The sequence below is a fragment of the Mesocricetus auratus genome, unplaced genomic scaffold, assembly GCF_017639785.1.
Source record: "Mesocricetus auratus isolate SY011 unplaced genomic scaffold, BCM_Maur_2.0 Super-Scaffold_100676, whole genome shotgun sequence".
Taxonomy (NCBI): domain Eukaryota; kingdom Metazoa; phylum Chordata; class Mammalia; order Rodentia; family Cricetidae; genus Mesocricetus; species Mesocricetus auratus.
The window spans coordinates 13,821,341-13,842,708 of record NW_024429266.1 but is presented as its reverse complement, the minus strand read 5'-3'; the positions used below and the strand labels follow the sequence as shown (position 1 = coordinate 13,842,708).

At 36.1% G+C, this 21,368-nt stretch overlaps 1 protein-coding gene across 1 annotated transcript in view; it reads left to right on the top strand.

Moving 5' to 3' along the window:
• Positions 1 to 21,368, top strand: part of Cdc42bpa (CDC42 binding protein kinase alpha) — a 176,399-nt gene that overhangs the window by 80,187 nt on the left and 74,844 nt on the right. The window contains 6 exon segments of the mRNA XM_040737372.1: positions 399 to 599; positions 2,331 to 2,579; positions 5,302 to 5,381; positions 8,190 to 8,356; positions 10,997 to 11,119; positions 19,080 to 19,213. Coding sequence (XP_040593306.1) covers positions 399 to 599; positions 2,331 to 2,579; positions 5,302 to 5,381; positions 8,190 to 8,356; positions 10,997 to 11,119; positions 19,080 to 19,213 — 954 coding nt within the window.

The following is a 21,368-nucleotide window of genomic DNA, read 5'->3' as shown; positions in this document are numbered from 1 at the left end:
GAAACAGTAAGAAAGCGAATACAGTAGTATAATATAATCCTAGTACTTGGGATGTTGAGGCAGGAGGATTGTGAGTTTGAGACCAGCCTCAAATATATAGTAAGACCTTGTCTCTAATAACCAAGCCAAACCAAAATTAAACAATAATAATGTTGTAACTAAAATATTCGTTTTATTGTTAATGACTGTAATGACTAAAATTATGTTGTTCCCTTAAATGCATTCAGCTATAGTAAAGGTTCTATAAGGTTATGAGTAATGAAAACTGTCTTATTCTGTAAACTAGGAGACTAAATTCAGATAACAAAAATCTTACTCTCTACTGTATATCTCAAGTAACTTTAATTTAAAATTATCTTTCTAATATAGTATATTAATAAGAACATGCAATTCTTCAGGTCCAGTCCTCAGTGGCAGTTGGAACTCCAGACTATATTTCTCCTGAAATCCTTCAAGCTATGGAAGATGGGAAAGGCCGCTATGGACCTGAGTGTGACTGGTGGTCTTTGGGGGTCTGTATGTATGAGATGCTTTATGGAGAGACGCCATTCTATGCTGAGTCTCTGGTGGAGACATACGGAAAAATCATGAATCACAAAGTTAGTATATTCACTCTTTTATAGTTTTCACAGTAAATGCATAGAGTAAGTTAAAGTCTCATGATAGTAAAGAGAAAATATTCTTTTGCTTAGTAGGGGAACATTGTTAGTAATGGCAATCTGTGAAATAATTAACTTTTTCACATATTTTGTTTAGAAGTGCTCCTAAATAGAAACATTGGTCTCTATAGTTGAGTAACAAAGTTCAAAAGTAGTTAGTTTCATTAATTTTTACTATATAATATGAACAATCATGACAAGCATACATATAAAATTATCAATATTATTAGAAATTAGTAATGAAGTGTGAATAAAGATAAAATTGAGATTCTTTGGAGCCAGCAAGATGATTCGTGGCTAAGGTGCTTGCTGTGCAAGCCTGTTGACCTGAATTCAGTCCCTGAAATGCATGGAAAGATAGAAGGAGAGAACTCACCCCACGAGGTTGTCCCTGACCTTCATTCACACGAACAGCTCAGCACTCGTGCACACACACCCATGCATGGACCCACACATGACAGCTGCAGTTTTCTTCTGTCAAACTGGCAAAGACAAATGAAAAGTTGTGTTCTGTACTCTAATGCAGCAATTTGGGAGCTCCTCAGGTTCCATTGTCAGGGATACAAATTGTAACTTCCTGTCACAAAGTTAACCGATACCCATCTTGAGCCTTAAGATGATGGTTTGAGCTTTGGATGGAGCAGGTTCGGGTCTAGAAGTCTACCTGATAGAAATATTTAGACCAAAGATATGTATATATAATATCCATCCCATGTTAATGATTACAACACACTGGCTGCACTCCAGCTACATGCAGGAACTCAATCACAAAACTCCAGTTCGAGATCACCTAGTGCAAAATAGTGCAGAATTGAATAAACTGTCCAGTTACAGAAGATTCTCAACAGTTGGAAAAGTCCTCAATGAATCTGAATGTCCACAGAAGAATAGGATTATCTGTACTTTTTAATTGGTTCTGGTGTTATAATATATATATTATATATATAATATGTGTGTGTATATATATATATATACAATCAGTTTTATAGACTATGTCTTCTACTGAGATGCATAACTGGAGCAGTAGGTAGTTATGAAGAACTGAATGAAGGAAGACATTGAAGGTTGAAAGAAGTAGCTTCAGTGTAGCATGCTGCTTAACTACACCGGTCTGGAGAGAGTTCCAGTCAAGACTCTTCTTATTAGTTGTACGGCACTGAGAAAAAAATGACTCTGTACCTTAGTTTCCTCTTCTACAAGACCATCATCATAGTAGTTCCTACCAAGTGTGATTATTGTGAGGATTAAATGGCTAAATAAGTAAATCACTTTGAGTAGTACCAAATACATGTTACATTTTTAAGTGTTTAATGATTAACTGATATTTTATATTGTACCTGAACAATATCAATAATCTACTTTCTTTTGAACTATTGAGTTTAAATTCTGCTACTTTTAGTCAGATCCATCTCACTTTAACATCAACTTAAGATCCTATAGCATCTGACTGCTTTTTGAAGTTCATCCATAATGAAGTCACTTAGAGAATCAAAATTTTTTTTAGGAAAAGGATTTATTTCTCATTATCCCTGTGTCTCCCCACAGTATCAATGATTTGTGCCATCAAACACTAGATGTTTTTCAAAAGGAGATGTGCTTTAAACAAGTTTACCACCATGTTGTAAGAGCACTGGGGATTTGTATTTACACCTTATATTGTTGTCTGTGTAGGAAAGGTTTCAATTTCCACCCCAAGTGACTGATGTGTCTGAAAATGCTAAGGATCTTATTCGAAGACTCATTTGTAGCAGAGAACATCGACTTGGCCAAAATGGAATAGAAGACTTTAAGAAACATCCATTTTTCAGTGGAATTGATTGGGATAATATTCGAAATTGTGAAGCACCTTATATTCCAGAAGTTAGTAGCCCAACAGATACATCGAATTTTGATGTGGATGATGACTGTTTAAAAAATTCTGTAAGTATGACATGAAGATGTTCTGTCCTTCTGGTCCTTTTAAGAATGGTTATAAAGTACCATTTTTATTTATTAGTTTTGTGTCAGGACTATTTTTCTCTTATCAGTTACACAGTAGTTAATGACTTCCAGTGCTTATTCTGTCGTATATCAAAAAAAATTAAGAGACTTAACTGAATTCATTACAGTCACCCATGGCCAAAAGCAAAATTCAGTGACCCGTTCCTTAGATAGTTGTGTCAGTAAGTTTCCTAGGAAGACAACTTTAGATGCTCTAAAAAGTGTATTTCATGACAGCCCCCCCCCAAAAAAAACCATGAAACTGGAAACACATGGCAAAACATTTCAGGGCTTACTATAGCCAAAAGGAAATAAAGAAGTATTCATTCATGAAAAACTACTGAACTTTATTTGAACCCATACATACCACACCTCCTACCTCTCACCCCATCACCTGTTCCATTGTGCTTACTACATGGAACAAAAAGCTGATGCCTTGCTGCCAGATGGGCAAACTTTATTTGGGAGGCTCAAACCCAAAACCCATATTGTTGCCACTAAAATAGTCAGCTGGGCAGGAAATGAATGTGGAAAGTCAGTCTATAGTCTTCCTTACCTGGGGTAGTCTCTGCCTGAGTGAAATAGTTCCCTCCTCTCAGCTCATGGACTGTAACAAGGCCAGCATATTGTATTGACTTTGCTCTTAGTCTCTAGATTATATAGATTCAAATTTAAGAAAATCAGAACCTAAACTCTTGGGGGTTTTTTCTAGTCTTATTTTAAGCTGTTAATTTATTTAGTAATTTTACATCTTTGGTTTTAGTTCAATACTAAATTTTATATTAATTTTATATCACTTTTTACTGTTATGTAAGTATTGAACTCTAATCGATATTAATAATAAAAAATCCAAAGTCAGATATTAGGGGAGGAAAGCTGAAAGATCAGAGAAGCAAAGCAGCCAGCCACTTGCTCTTACCTCTATCTCAGATGAAAGGTGCGATCCTGTCTCCACGAATCCTCAGACTGAATACTCTCTCTACAGAACCTCAGACTGAATCCTCAGCCTGCTGCCTCAGACTGCCATGAGCTCCTGTCTCCTCCCATCTTATATTCCTCTCTCTACCCAGCCATATTCCTTCCTGTCTCTACCTCTTCAGTGCTGGGATTAAAGGCTTATCACTCCAAGTGCTGAGTGTGAGCTGTTTCTCTTTTAGACTGGATCAAAATTTCCTGTAGCACAGGGTGGCCCTGAACTAACAGAGATCTGCCTACCTCTGTCTCCCAAGTGCACCAAAGGTGTGCGCCACCAATGCCTGACCTCTATGGCTGACTAGTGTGGCTTGCTTTACACTCTGATCTTCAGGCACGCTTTATTTGTTAGATCATAAACAAAATATCACCACAAAATACTATGTTCAAGATAAATGTGAGCTGTTAGATTATTTAAACTTCACAAGAGGGAATTAGAAGGATTTTCCTTACCAGTTTTTAAATTATATTCACTGTTGACAGAAATTCTGAGTCATTCCAAGTTAAGTGAATATACAGTTGATTTTAATTATTCACAGTAGTTGTATTTTATAAAGTTATGGTGAAAACCAAGTTAGTTGACATTGACAATTGCTTTGTAGGAATAAAAAGTTAATGAATTTGAAGGAGATCAGGGAGGGGTATATAGGAGCTGTTGGAGGGAGGAAAGGGAAGGGAAAAATGTTGTAATTATATTATAATATCCAAAAATTAAAGAAACATAAGGTTAACCTCTGGTCATATTTTCAATTACTTTGAATATAAAAACCTTTTATATGTACTTCTATTTAAGGGTACTTTATATAATAATATATACCATTGATTCATTAACACTGAACTCATGTCTAATAGTACTATAACTTATTCCTAAAACAGAGTTTATCTAATACATGTTGTTTTCTCTGTAAAGGCACATGATTACTTTCTTTTATGTTGCAACATTAGATGGCAGCCAGATGTGGTATCACACACCTCTAATCCTAGCACCTATCAGTCTGGTAGGGAGTCTAATGGGAAAGGATCATGAGCTCATGTCTACCTTGGGCTATACAGCAAGACCCTATTTTTAAATTTTAAGAAAAATAAAATAAGAGCAATTATCAGTCAGAACTTCTGGGAGCCATTTTACACAGACATACTGTCAAAAAGGCACAGAAATGTTTATAGACATCTGCCGAGGACATCTGCCTCCAGATGAGAAAAGAGGAGCATTCCATGTTCGGTCTTAGCTGGAGTAGCAAAGGGCAGTGCACATCCTCTACACACATCTTCAGTAACCACATAAACCCCGAGGATATTGTTTGTCCACTTGCAAATAAATTATGCTTTTAAACTGTGTGTGATGAAACATGCCTATAATTTCAGCACTTGGAAGGCAGATATAGGAAGATTGTACGTTTTAGGCCAGTGTGGGCTATGTAGTGAGGCCTTGCCTCTGTAGGAAAAAAAAGCTAGACAAATTTTCAGATACAGAACACACAAATAATGACTAATTTCAGTCTTTGTTAGGCTTTTAACCTTTATTTGTTTGAGTTTTGTAGTGGCAGTACCTATAGTCTCTACCAAATTTACCACTATCTCTAAACTGAATTGTTGCATATCCCCATTGACAGTTAAGATTTATAGTCCAACCTATGGATCATAAATATAGATTTATTGCCAGATTGGTATTCTTTTTATTTTCTTTTAGGAAACAATGCCTCCACCAACACATGCTGCATTTTCTGGCCATCATCTACCATTTGTTGGTTTTACCTATACTAGTAGCTGGTAAGTTTCAAAAATCAAGATAAGTTGGGTAATTTATAAAAAAAAGTAAAGTAAAGCTTGAAATGTTATATATACATGGTTATAGTGTGGAGCTGGATTTAAATATGAAAAATGAAGGATAAGCCTATTATAAAAAGAATAAACTACCCAAGAACCAACTATTTGGAAGGAAATGATGAGGACAAGTAGCCCGAGTCGTACCCATTGGGATAGGGCAGGAACCAGCACCAAGGCACTTAAGGAATATTCTGTATATGTCAAGCACCAAAATTTCCAATGCATTGTTCATGCCCCTCTTTACTCTTCACTCCATCTCTGTCCTCTGACCCCTCCCTTCAATGTCCCATAAGAATTATAGTAATCACTTCCTGTGTGCCATGGAGGTCCCTTTAACTATCTCTCAGCTGCTGGACTTTCTTAGTTGAGTGAATGTCGTTCATTTAAAATCTAAGCAATTCAAAATGGCTGGAGCAGACAGATGGTTCTTAACAACCAGACTGACTTTACATTGAGATTCACCAGCTTTGAGTACCGTATTCTGTGTGAAAACACGTGGATCGAATTGGTTTGTTCTGCCCTATATGTACCATACTTCATTCTTGCAAATCTTGGTCACCCTCATTCTCAGCAGATGATCTTGCTTCTTCCATCCCTGATAATTGACAGCAGCTGCAAGTCCCTGCCACTGCTTTCTATCTGTTCCCAGACTCACACGCTCTTCTTCTCAAGGATAGACTGTGAAGAAGCCTGGCTCGGGCCGATTCCTTCCATTCCTTCCTGCTTGGCTTAATGTATTGTTCACTTTTAAGTCAAAGTTTTCTCCTTTAAGTGCCACCCATCCCCATCGTTACATCCTGCTAACCATCTTACCAGACATGGAGTTATTTCTTCCATCTTAAAGTATAAAGCCTTTCTGGATCTAGTACCTGGTATCAATTATTTCCTTGGTCTATAACAAAATTACTTCTCTTAACTGTCCTTATTTATTTATTTATTTATATTTATTTATTTATGTTTGGTTTTTCAAGACAAGGTTTCTCTGTGGCTTTGGAGGCTGTCCTGGAACTAGCTCTTGTAGACCATGCTGGTCTTGAACTCACAGAGATCCGCCTGCCTCTGCCTCCCAGGTGCTGGGATTAAAGGTGTGCGCCACCACTGCCTGGCTTAACTGTTCATTTTCAATACTAGTCTTTCTTGATTGCACCCATTTCAGATTTGTACCCCAGTCACTTCATGCAAACTGCTTTCGCCAGCACCACTGTTGGCTCCTGTGTAAACAGGTATATTGAGTACTTCTAGTCCTAGTCTTAGTTGCCTTTTTCACCTTTGCCACTGCTCCATAGGAAAACATTTAACTTTGTGTCCATTTCTCAGTTTCATCCTCTCCCCAGTTTCTGAGTATCAAAGTGTTCTAGGGCTCAGCCATGGAACTTCCCCCACACATTCCCTATGGCATAAGACCTCCTTGCCTTCTACTTAAAACCTGTCTGAACTGTCTGTGCAATATGTCCATAGCTCCTTACATTTCCTACATCTACCAAATTGCCCTGTCAGATGAGATAAACCTGCCTTTTGTCCCCGTTCATGGCCATTTCCCTTTATTCCCAATCCTGTTTCTTTGTATACTGAGAATAAACCAAGGTTCCTGTAAGACCCTGTACAGCTGTCTCAGTCATCTTCTATTCCTGCTCTTCCAGTTGTTCGCCATGTTTTATGTCATGTCCTTAAGGCCCAAGAGCCTTGTCTTTGGATGTTAAGGCTTCTGTTCCTGCATCGGTTTTCCTCCTGACACTACCTTGCCTGGTACCTTTCCTTAGCTTTCTTGATGTCTAAATTTCTATCTTCTCTTTCTCTCTCTCAAGACTTCTTTTCTCTCTTTCCTACTTAATATTTTTTCTTTAACAATTAACACTTTTTAATATATTGGATTTTTGCATACTTTTATTTCTATCCCTGTTGCTAGAATTTAAACAATTGGCAAAGAGTTTTGTCTACCTAAACTTTTTAATTAAAATACAATTGCATCATTATGCTGTCCCCTTTCCTTCCAGTCCCTCCTGTGTTCCCTCCCTCCAACTCTTCTCATGTTCACCTCCCCACTCCCTTTCAAATTGATGACCTGTTTTTCTTTGATTATTATTTTACACACACACACACACACACACACACACACACACACACACACACACACACACGTTTCTGAGAACATTCAGTGTTGCTTGTGTGTACATGCTTTCAGGGCTGACTACCTGGTTTTATATAAACAACTACGTAGTTCATGTCTCAGGAAGACTAATTCTCTCTCTCTCTCTCTCTCTCTCTCTCTCTCTCTCTCTCTCTCTCTCTCTCTCTCTCTCTCTCTCGCTATCATTAGTTGCTATAGTTCTTTGTCTATGGATTCACTGATGAATGCCATCATCTCAAATATCTTTAATGTGTATCCAGAAAAGCACCTAACTTTAAAGTTTTGAATTTCAAATTCTATTAATGAACACATGCAGATGGTTTTGATTACTGTTTCAGTGAACTTGTCAAATTGTTTTAAACTACTAATAACCCTTCAGTAACTTTGTTTTATAATTTATGGAATTTTAAATTGAAAGACAATTTGGTGATAGAAGTTTTCATATCAAATATTTCTACAAATAGCTTATAGTAATTTTGCAGAAAAAATTATAGTCATTCTGTGGTATCTTAGATGTTTTACTATAGATATTCAAATCTGTGTCTTATATGAAGAATTTTTAAATTCTTTGTTTTTCTTCAAACTTTATTGCAATATGAGCCAACTTTTTTTTTTCCATTCAGTGTTCTTTCTGACCGGAGCTGTTTGAGAGTGACAGCAGGGCCCACCTCTCTGGATCTTGATGTAAATGTCCAGCGGACTCTAGATAATAATTTAGCAACTGAAGCTTATGAAAGAAGAATTAAGCGGCTGGAACAGGAAAAGCTTGAGCTCTCTAGAAAACTTCAAGGTAAGTATTTTAGTATTTTCCTCATTTGAATGGAACTCATAGTGTTTTGAGCTGCATTATCAGGGCTTTTCTTCTTTTTGTAAATGGTAAAAAAAATGTAGTTGTAGAAATATATGCAAAAAGGGTATAATGCCATTTATGTAAACATTACACACTAGTAAACAGAGCCATGATGTGTATTTCTATAGGTATAGATATGTACATGCAAATATATGGAATAGAATACCCCTGGGGTTGGGAGAGTGGAGCTGTCATGAAAACAGTACCCTTCTCACCCTGACGTGACACTTCAGTGACTTTTCATATCATACGTGATCGGTCTTTACACGTTGTTACCATCATACACTGTGATGATTTTAAAATGCACGTTAACATTACTTTTTCACTTCTTTTCTGCAGTGGGTTTGATATTTCCCTAGTCTACTCGGTTTCTCAGAACCCCGCAATCAATGTCACATAGTTCTTTTACACCCTCCTTTCTCTCTCTCTGAGCAATGATGATATTTCTCTTGCACTCTCTTTCTCTGCTTTGGTTCGGAGGCTTTGCTGTATTTCTGTAGGATGCCGTTGTTTCCTGTGCTCCTCTCTTGTGCTTGTGTTTTGTTCCTCGTTTAAAGTGCCTGTTGATTTCTACATCTGAGTCGTCTGTGAGTGTGCTGCCACCTTTTTTCTCTTTGGTTATTGGTCATGTTCTCCTGCTGTTCCAAATGCCTTTTAACTTAAATTGTGTGACTAATATGAGTGAAAATAAAAACAACTGAGTTAATACTACTTTTGCCCCAGAACATGTTTTCCCACTCTTCATCCAATCAGTAATTGAGCCCAAACAAGACTAGATATTAACTCAATCCATTTCTAATGTCAGAAGGGAAGGGAGGATTAGATAGAGCCTAGTAGGGTGTTTTTCTCCTTTACTCATCACTAGGGGGGATTTGTTCCATTTTTCAGCCTCCTCGTCTCACTCCTTCCAAATCTGGAAGTAGTAATGAAATACTTTGGTGAGGAGACTGTCCCTGACTTGATGCAAATACAACAGATATACTTACTAGTAGGACAAGAATGCCTTCCCTAAACAGTGTGCAAGTCCCCTTCCCCCACATTCTCTAGAAGTTTCTAACTTGGTGGGTTTATTCAACCTGACAGCCCTCAATTTTAGGGGCTGGTAAGCTGGCCTAGTGGGAAAGGGCACCCATGACAAGCCTAATGAGTAAAGTGTAATCCTTGGAACTCATGGTGGAAGGAGAGAACTGACTGTTGAAGACTGGTCTCTGTTCTCTACATGAGTGCAATGGCATGTGTACTAACACCTATAACACTCCTCAAAAACAAACAGATAATAAAAATATTCCGCAGTTTAGGTCAGGCTTCTACCAGAACAAAGCCCCAGGTTAGAGCCATTGAGACAGCCTTTCATCCTGGAATGACTTCCTCCTCTGTGGATGACTTCCTCCTCTGTGGTTCATTTTACTCAGTATTTGATTTTGCACTTCCATAATGGTTTGCAAATTAGATTTTTTAAGAGCTTAGTTTTATATTTCAAATTCATTTATTTTATTTTCACTTGTTACAAAGGAAACAATAGAGCAATAGCCACGCCTGTTCCATTTCATTACAAATGAGAGCTTTCTATACCCTAGTTTTGATGTCTGAATTCTTTAATTTTTCTAAGAGAATGTTGTTATGCATGAGTTGTAGATAGTATTTGGACAAAGCAAAGTTTGCTAACTAAGCTGTCTTCAAGTCCCAAATTTAAGTGTCTTTTAAATAAACTAAAACAATGGATGTCCTTTTCCAAATAAACACAATAGGATTGATGTTAATACTGAATAAAATACTTTTTAGATACTGAGGTTATGATCAGATGTATGATGTAGTATTTTTTATACTTTTCATTTGGGTTAAGAAATGCTTATTGATGACCATGTATGTAAGCATGGTGATGTATTTTATCTATGTGTGTGATTTGTGCTAATTCACTAAGATCTCTTTCATCAATAGCAGAAAAGCTGTTTTTAGGACAAAGGGTGGTTTCATTTCTGATATAAATTGTTCTTTGTCTTTTTCTAGTACCTGGGAAACAAGCCTTATTATAGTGTTCATATTGCTTAATACATTTCATCTTCTGTATACAACTTTAAGATAAATTGATCTGTATTTCTATTAAATGTTTTAAGTAAATTGAAAAGCCAAATCACATGTAGCCAATCCTTTAATTTCCTGTATAAAATCCAGATGGTCTCCATATCTACACACTATGTAAAAGTACATCTAAACCTTTCTTCATGTCTTACTTAGTCATATGTCATATAATATGTGATTTTTTTTTCTGTCAAGATGATGGTCTCTGCTAGGAGAGAATCATAAAAGTCTGAATAGTTAATTCTTTGTCTTAGTTGGTCAATAGTACTTCAAACCTCAAATCTCATGTTAAAAAGTTGAGTCATTAAAGTATATATTTGGATATCTTACTTACAAACTGTAAACAGATTCAATGTAACTGTATACTTTAAGGTGTTCTTAAGCTTTTTCAATGAGTAAATGTTCTGAATAATGGAACTATTAAAACAATTGTGTATAGAAATGTTGATATTTTAAAAAATTTAAGTCTCTGATTTTCATTCTTTAGTTCTTTCTTTTCAGAGTCAACGCAGACTGTTCAAGCTCTGCAGTATTCAACTGTTGATGGTCCACTAACAGCAAGCAAAGACTTAGAAATTAAAAGCCTGAAAGAAGAGATTGAAAAACTAAGGAAACAAGTATCAGGTGACTTCCTGAGGTCCATCATTAGTTTAGTAGATGTTAAGAAATAGTTTTATTCACACATAACTGTCTGCTGAGTCTTGTTGATGTTATGTGTTATGAATTATATGACACTGAAGAAAAGGTAAATAAAACATAGTCCTGGTTTCATGAAGTTCATAATTTGATTTGGAAAGTAAATGTGTAAGTCACCATTGCCACACATATGAAGGGGCTTTAGAGAAAGTAGGAAAAGGTACACAGAGAATACATAGGTGGCACACCCGCCTAGAGAGAAGAAAGATGTCTAACACATGACTCTAGTTTCAGAATTTGTCTGGAAAATTGCGTATATGAGTGGGAAGTAGATATTAGGTTTGCAGAAGAGTTGTTGCTGCAGACAAGAGAACAGCACATATGAAAACACCAACTGTCAAATCATATATATCAAGGGCTGTCCATTTCTTTTTAGTACGGACATTACTGTGCCCTACAAAATTTCAGTTTGTATTTTCATTTTACCTCAAATGTTTTAAATTTTTTCATTTTGATTCAAATTGAGAAGTATGTAATTTACTTTGAGTTTTTGAAGAATTAACTTCTGTATTTCTCTGATCAGTTTTGTAATACCCCTTATGATCCCAGCTCTTTTAGAGTTGTTGAGGTGTATCACAAATAATAAAAACCCCAGAGACAGATATTGGGATTAAAACTGAAGACCAGAGAAGCAAAGTGACCAGCCGCTAGAGAGTTCTCACCTCTAGCAATGCTCAGATCGAGGGGGTAATAGTGTCCTCTGATTGCATCTCCAAACTGCACTGCTCCTCAGACTGCCTATACTACAATGTGTTCCTGTCTTCTCCCACCTTACATTCCTCTCTCCACCCGGCCATCACTCCTATCTCCACCTTCCTAGTGCTGGGATAAAGGTGTGTACCACCACTGCCTGTCTCCATGACTAATTAATGTGGCTGCTGAGATTAAAGATGTGTACCACCACTGCCTGGCTCTATGGCTAACTAGTGTGGCTGCTGGGATTAAAGTTGTGTTACACCACTGCCTGGCTCTATGGCTCTGGCTAGCTTTGCACTCTGAACTTCAGGCAAGCTTTATTAGATCATAAGCAAAATATCACCACATTGAGGTTTGTTTTATGCCTAAAATATGGTTATCCTTACCTATATTCCCAGGGCACTTGTGATGAATGTGTATATTCCTGTTATTCTAGATGGTTTGTTTTATAAATATTTATTAGATTCTATTGGTGGAGAATATTTTTGAGGTTTTCTATAGTCATGTTGGTTTTCTGTCTAGTTATGTTATTCATTATTAAGCCAGGCATGATTTTCCTCCTGTTGAGCAGGCCTTAAGTCTAATCAGATAGCTGTTGGTTGCTGTGAAGATGTGAGCACCACTACTACACCCTTAGGAATATCTTGCATACTGGTCACTGTCGTGGTTCATAGGCACACCAACATCTCTTCATTGCCAGGGGAGCAAAAGTCTAATTCCCAATTCGTTCTCCACTGACACTCTGGGAACCTCTTAATCTTTACCAGTTGTTATTTGTTTGTTTTTAAAACACCACCCCTGTGGGTGTGCTTTGGCATATCATTGTAGCCTCAGGTTGGAAATTCAGATTCAGCTCTCATGGTTCAGCATGGGAATACAGAGGTTTCAGAGATCTGCCTGCCTCTGCCTCTTGAGTGCTGGGATTAAAGGTGCGCACCACCATGTCATGGGAGTTTCTATAATGTTTAAGTCAAATACAACAGTAGTTTTCTAAGATTTTTTGTTCTATTTATCTGTTGTTACTGATTTTGGAGAATGACAGGACCTTTCATGACCCACTTAACATGATGCAAAGACAGATGTCAGACACTTATGGTCGTCAAAGACCAATCTAGAGCAGTGGATCTGATTTGTTGTCTCACTCCAGTGGAAATTAAAGATAGTTCAGTTTTGTGCATAAACAATATGGAAACAGCCTTTATTAAGTATTGTTATGGAAAAGTGAGATGAATTTCCAAGAGTCTGGAAGTATATCTAAGAAAAAGCTGTTGAATTTCCTTTTATTTTTAATATGTTTTTTATAAGGCAATGGCAGAAACTGGACAAAGACAGATGTAAACTCTTTGGGGACTGGTTAATTACCTGGGTCTATCAAAGGTGAAACAAATAGAAGATCCATGTGTTCTGTGCATGTCCTCCCTGAACCAACCAGGGAGATAATCATGTTCTGTTCATGCTTTCCCACACACGCTAGGAATAGTTGAAGCCCGCTTTTATGCATCTCTGAGTCTGGCTTAGTTATTGATGTTAATTGATTGCTAGCTGTTACTTGAACACTATTACTACCTTTTGACCTTGCTGCTGTCTTGTTAACTGTTCATTATATCAAGCTGTGTTTATTTTCAGAGCCACTAAAAAGTAGCTAGAGTATTACTGGTTAGCTCTTTATCTGTGGGATGGTTTGGGGTTTCTTTCCTGAAATAGGTCCAGCACTTTAAGCCATTCTCTCTTAGTATAGTCTATTTATTATAAGCTATTTTCATTACAAACAAAGTATTAAAAGAAGGAGTATGTAATAAACAATAGCGTCTTGCTTTTTTTTCCCCCAAAACAGAAAGGTTCCGTGGAGGTTAGGCAGCTGGCCTGCCATCGTTGGCCTATTTGCCTCTTATCAGCTCTGCCTGGCTATCTCACATCAGGGTGCACGCCTTCTAACTAATTTCCCTTAGTGTTCCAGACTCTGTGGTTTTAATCCTTAATCTTCTAAAATATGATCATAATTGGTCTCATCAATAAAAACCTGCCGTCAGATGGATCAGAGCAGCACAGCAGCACCCATCAGAGATATTACCTCTCCAAATTCTCACACTAAAAAGGCCTAGATCCTGTCTTCATCCCACCTTATCACTTCCTGTCTCCTGTCTCTTATTTATTTAGACTTCCCGAACTCTATGGTTAACTAGTGACTAGCTCCACCCTCTGATCTCTAGGCAAGCTTTATTTGTCAGAACACAAACAAAATATGGCACAACAATCTTTTTAAATCCAGCTGCTGTTCTCTCTAAAACATATGAAAGTAACTTGCAATTCTTCCCACAGTTCTTTTCTCTTATTCTGTATAAGAGTGCTGTCTTCTCCCTCACTAAAAGACAGACTCTCTAACTGCCCTTTCTTGATCCTTTGGCTAAAAAGACAAGCATTTTGGGGGCTGTATTCCCTTATACGTGTTGACTTTTCTAGGTTACCATCTCCTTAAGGTCTAATTCTGGGATACACGAGAAGAAAACCTGGGAGCTCACTACTTTGATTCCTCAGGCCCAGCTAGTTCTAGCTAGTCTCAACACACTTTGTCATAGTCTTCTTACTTACTTATTCACTGATCATTTATTCATCTTTAAATATAAGGAATGAGGCTTTATTTGTTCTTAATGAGAAATATATCAATTATCATTCCCAAGTCCCAGAGTCACCTTCTTAAGATATGGATCTGTTCATGTCACAGCTTCAAGACGCGTGCATGTATTTTCAGGGGATTCTCCTTGCCTCTAGGATAAAGTAAGAATTTCTCAATATTGAATAGAAGTCCTTCATCACCATGCATGTGTTTCTCCTCAGCTGTATTTCTAGTAACTACTCCCTTTATTTACTATACTCTGATTCTACCCATGTGGAGTTATTTCTAGATCCTGTATAGTGCTTATGCTTCATACATGAGTCCCTCCTCCTTCCATTTTAATTCTCTCTCCTTTCACTTGTCTGTCTGTCAGCCATTCCTCTGTCTTCTGTCTGTGTATGCTTGCTCATTTGCTGGAAACCTTTTTTCATAACCCCTGCTTATCTATAACATGTCCTTATTAACATATTTGTGTCTGCACATTGTCTTCCCTCACCTCACCACAAGAGCACAAGCTCTTTGAAAACAGGAGATTTAAATTCGTTAATGTTTATCATTTTATTCACTAGATTGTCCCAAGTATCTATAGAATTATACTTGACTCATTAAAACCCAAATCGGCATTTATTAAGTGAACTGTCTCTTCTTTGAAACCATCTCTACCCTTTTCCTAAGATTTCTGTCTCATTGTATTTGTACAGGCACACCTAGCAACTTCATTCTCCATGCATCCCATGGAGAGTATTGTCCTATCCTGGGAAATCTGTTATACCAGCTCCTCCCAGGCTCCTTTCTTTGCTCCGCTCCCATTGTCTTCTAAATTACACACATTTTAAAATCATTTCCCAATAGCAGAATAAAATTAGTAAAAATACAGTTAAGACAAAGGGTTAGTCCTCTTGTTTTGAAATTGTTCTTACCTTACAGGGTTTCATGTGTTGGATATGTAAAAATAGTCACTCCTGTATTCTTTCATTCCATTTCTCTAATACCTGTCCCTCCGTTCCTTCCTCCTTCCTTCCTTCCCTCCCTTCATCATTTAACTTTTTAAATTGTGGTAAAATATATCTATAAAATTTATAATTTTAACAGCTTTTAATACTTCATTGAGAAATATTGAACACTTTCACATCTTGTCATTGCTATCTGTCTTTTTTTATCATCACAAAATAGAAACAAAGTGAAACAATAGCTTTTTTTTTTTTTACTAACTCAGGCCCCTACTTCATTCTTCCATAAATTTGACTCTTTCAGAAACTTCATATAGTAGAACTGCACAGTACTCATTGTTTTGTGTTTCGCTTACTTCACTGAGTATAATGTTCTGTTCTTCTAGGTTCTGCAGCCATTTAGTCCTAAATAAATATACAGAGGCATATATTGATTATAAGTTGTTTGGCCGACGGCTCAGGCTTCTTATTGGCTAACTCTCTTTCTTAATTACTAACTCATTTCTATTAATCTGTGTATCTCCATAAGGTTTTGGCTTACTGGAGAATGCCCAGCGTCCTATATTCCTGGTAGCTACATGGCATTTGCCTGGCGACTCACTCATTGCCTTCCTCTTCCCGGCTTTCTCCTAGTCTGGTAGCCCTGCCTATACTTCCTGCCTAGCTACTGGCCAATCAGTGTTTTATTAAACCAGTAAGAATATACTCACAACATACAGAAGAACTTCCCCCCATTATTATCATGTTGTAGGCTGTCTACATTACAAATGTCTACTTCCTACTTTTAAAAAGCTGAGCAATATTCCATTATATTCATATAATAGATTTTGCTTTGGCCTTCATGTGTTGTTGGACATGCAGGCTGCTGTAGTGAAATTGTGCATCATATATTGTTTTATTTTTTTCAAAAGGATCCCTATTCTATTTACCACAGCAGTTGTTTAATTCCACTATTAACATTCATCCATTTAAAAAAATAAATTCACTTTGTCCTAATTAATTCACAAATGGAAACATTACACAGCTAGTTTAAGGAAACCACTGAACCAGTCCCAATCTCTGACCGTCTCGGTAAATTCATATACTGTTAGACTAGCCAATCTTTGACCGTCTCGGTAAATTCATATACTGTTAGACTAGCCAATCTCTGACCGTCTTGGTAAATTCATATACAGTTAGAGTAGCCAATCTCTGACTATCTCGGTAAATTCATGTACAGTTAGAGTAGCCAATCTCTGACCGTCTCGGTAAATTCATATACAGTTAGAGTAGCCAATCTCTGACCGTCTCGGTAAATTCATGTACAGTTAGAGTAGCCAATCTCTGACCGTCTCGGTAAATTCATATACAGTTAGAGTAGCCAATCTCTGACCGTCTCGGTAAATTCATGTACAGTTAGAGTAGCCAATCTCTGACCGTCTCGGTAAATTCATATACAGTTAGAGTAGCCAATCTCTGACTGTCTCGGTAAATTCATGTACAGTTAGAGTAGCCAATCTCTGACCGTCTCAGTAAATTCATATACAGTTAGAGTAGCCAATCTCTGACCGTCTCGGTAAATTCATGTACAGTTAGAGTAGCCAATCTCTGACCGTCTCGGTAAATTCATATACAGTTAGAGTAGCCAATCTCTGACTGTCTCGGTAAATTCATGTACAGTTAGAGTAGCCAATCTCTAACCGTCTCAGTAAATTCATATACAGTTAGAGTAGCCAATCTCTGACCGTCTCGGTAAATTCATGTACAGTTAGAGTAGCCAATCTCTAACCGTCTCGGTAAATTCATATGTATGCTGGCATACATAAGTTATTTGCTGGGTTCTAGGGACTGTATTGGGAACTGGAGACATGTTGGTAAAATTGAAAATAGAGTTATACCTCAAGCTACTTAAATACTTTTGCCTTAGAGCTAGTGGTAAATGCCAGCCCCCCAAGACCTGCTTGACTCTGAAAGAGAAAAGTGTCAGAACCCTCCCCTGGTGTCCTCAGGGCCTTCCTGAGCAGGATCTGTGCGTACAAGACACCTACCAACTGATGACTGACTTCATATGTTACTTCCTTATAGCTAGATCTCCTTCTTAGAAACAATTAAATAAAATCTGTCATTCCTAGGGTTTTGTTAATATCAGCTTTTTTATGCATTCTAAATTCTCAGAAGGCTGGGTAACACTTGTTTTCGTACTGTGTATCTAGTGCCTATATTAGCTTCTGGTACTATATAATCAATAGTAAATATACATTTGTTGAATGTCTACAGGGTTGAAAAAAGGAAGATTTGTGCCCTCTTTTAAAGCTTTCATAAGAAACATGAAGGTTATTTTGTTTTCTAAGTGAAAGTTTTATTTTGTGTAGTGTACTTTTTAAACTCCCTGTTATTTATTGCCCTGGCAGTGGGCATCTAAATCCTGTGTTCTGCCTCCATTTCTACTAACCTAGAACCAGCCCCAACGGCTGCTCAGCTAATGGACCAGCAATGACAAAAGAATCCCGCCTGTGTTGGTAAATGGTAAATTGTATCGTGGAACCCGGAATGGGGAGAAGAATTACCAGATACGGGTTGCCATTTCCAAAATATGTTGATCATCATGGTGACCCTCTAATGGCATTGAAATGTTTTTCCCATATACTGTGTCTTCATTATCATCTTCCCTCATATAATGAAGGCTTTTATTACTCTTGTTTTGATAGGGCACTGAAAATATTAAAAGACTGGCAGTTTACTGATATAGATGTGAGTTCTGTATAAAGGTGTGTAAGTTCTCTAAAGGAGAAAATATATTTGTAGAGATGGGGCAAATAAATAGACGAAGGGAATTTTACAATGAGATGAAGAGAAAATCACTCATAGTTACATTTCTCCAAAATCATAAAGTTCTTATCTTGCTTATAAGTAAACATTGGTTTTATGGAGTTAGTGAATACATTTCTAGTCAAGCATTAGACTATCCAAGTACTTTATTTCTTATATCTTTAAATGATTAGTATGGTGGGCTTCATAATGGAAATTAAAATTCAACTATATATATGCAGTATATAAAAGAAAACAAAGTTTGAATGTGGTTATTATGTTTTAGTCAGCATTTGAAATGCTGGTTTTCTTTAGGTGAGTTCTAAAGGAATATACTGACACACATATTTATTGCTTTGAGTTTTAAAGTATGTTGTTAGCATTTCACAATAACATACTTGTAATGTTCTTAAAACAGACCTTTTCTTCATGAAGTATGAATGACAGCTATCTCCTGTGAAAACCCAACAGTCTGAGTTACTGGCATCTTAGAATAGACTGTCTTTAAAATACTGTATATAATTTATGCAATGCTATGTCATGATTTTAATAAATATAGGCTCATTTTTGTATAATAGTTTAAATAATTTAATAATATTGATTTTAGAAAAAATCCTATATTGGGCAGAATTTTTCCAATTGCATAGTCTTTGGCAACCTATTCAGAATATGCTTAATCTGTTTTATATAATTTTCTCAAATGAAGAGAACTATCAATATTTTAATCCAAAAGATGGGGAAAATAAAAATTACTATTTCTGAATAGTTACTTGTTATGCATATCAATATTCTACATTTCATTTGTTTAGACTGTATATCTGAATTAAAGATTTTTTTTCAGAAGTGAATCATTTGCAACAACAACTTGAAGAAGCTAATTCTGTGAGAAGAGAGCTTGATGATGCTTTTAGGCAAATCAAGGCTTTTGAAAAACAAATCAAAACTTTACAGCAGGAAAGAGAAGAGCTAAATAAGGTATGCAGATATGAGTGGATCCTCAAAGCTGTTTCTACATGTTTCATCTTTTATAATTAGAGTATTGAAAGTATTCCTAATAAATGACAATGTATATTTTTCTATTGAAATTTGCATGCTAACCTAAAACATTAGTTTTAAATGGTTTAATTTTTTAAAGATTGATTTTATTTTCAACTATGTGTATCTGTGTGAAGGTTTGTACACATTAAGTGTATGTACCTATTGCAGCCAGAGGCACTGGATCCCCTGGTACTGGAGTTACAAGTTGCCTAATATGGGTGCTGGAAACAGAACCTGGGTCTTCTGCAAGAGCAGTGTAGAGTACTCTTAACCACTGAGCCATCTCTCAACCACCTACATTTTTAATAATTGTTGTAGTGCATGACATTCTTCAATAGCTAGTAATAAGGGAACTCAAATTCTTTTGTTCATTTGGAAAGTTAAAAGTTTTGACTTAGAAAGTAATGTTATTGAAAAAGACATAAGAAAAACAAATAGATTCTAATGTTCATAAATTTTTAAAATACAGATTTTAGATTGTAAACAATACTTTATTGTAATCTAAATTTGTATTTTCTAATTTCTAATGTGGTCATGTATCTTTGACACATATGTTCATTATGTATTTTCATTATAATGTGCTGGTATGAACACTAATAGGTTATAATTTAAGGTCTCCTCCATGATTTATTTATTCATTCTTTAAATGTCATTTTCTTTTCCAAAGCAGCATGGGGGAAAAAAGCTAGTCATTTTCTTAAGAACTTTGTGTAACATGTAAATGGTTCTAGGCATTGCAACAAAATTTATTTGTAACTCAGATTTTATAACAGCCCAATAGAAAAAAGTAGGAAAAGACATGAACCACAAGTTGGTAAGTACTATGAGTGTTGTTAACAACAACATCAAACTTGGGACTAATGGCAGCCAATGCCCTTGAGAGAGAGTAGTTTCTGTCACAGAATAAATTGTATTTAATGATTTGATCTACAAAATACTGATTAATGTAGAATGAAGTCCTTCTGGGGGTAAATTGTAAGTCTTACTACTACTAAGAAAATGGAATTAAAATAAAACAACCTTATATTGATGAGGGAGCTATTACAGATGAGACTGAATTAGATGAGCATACTTTTTATCTACTTACTGCAGTTGTGAGTTTTGGTTTGTGTAGATCCATCTCAGGGGAAGTTTTATAGCACTTGACATATGACAAAGGTTCTCTGTCCTTTACTAATGTACTAATGTTGGTGGTGATGAGTTTGTATGTATCATTAGTACTATACAGTCAAATTTAGGTATCATAATAAACATAAAAACCCGACATCTTGATTTTTAGGAACAAAATTTTTTAGCAGTTTTTAGTACATTGTAGTGCTAAATGTTAGTATATTTTGAAAAAATATTAGTGTTGAAAAGAAACCTTATACCAGTAGGGTATAATATTAAAATAATAAGTGATTTGGTTAATGTCCTACTAGCAGAAAGAAAAAAATTCATTTTCTTTGCATCATAATCAATGCTTATTTGCTTTCGTCTTTTTTATAATAACCATTCTGACAGTGGTAATATGATATCTATTTCTGGTTTTGATTTTTCATTTCTGTGGCGATTAGTTTATCTTGTAAATCTCTTTATATAGCTGTTGGCTTTTGAATGTCATCCTTGGAGCACTGTCCACTTAGGTCCTCTGCTTACTTTTAATTAGTTTAGCAAATATTTTGTTTTTATAGTAATGCCAAAATGTTTTCCAGTATTCCAGTTTTTATATTCTTTCATATAGTACAGTAGTTTCTGTGTTCAGTGATGTTTCATATGCTGCATTTATTTCTTTTAGTCAATCTCGTCTTTATTGAGATTTTGGTCTAACTCCATGTTTCTTTGTAGTCTAATTTGAATTTGTCTAATTTTTTTAGATGGCCATGTATCTTTAATTACATGTCTGTTCATTTTTATGTTATTTCTTTTACAAAATGCCTTAAAATTTACATGTTTTTCAGTTTGGTTGTCTTTTGTTGTTTATAAGAATTCTTGAATTTTCTAATGTCTTTCACTAATTGTGCAAGTTAAAGATACCAGTAGGTGGCTTTTCTATTTACTGTCTGCCTAACCAGAGCTGGAAAGTCTTAATACACTTAATAGTGCATTTGCT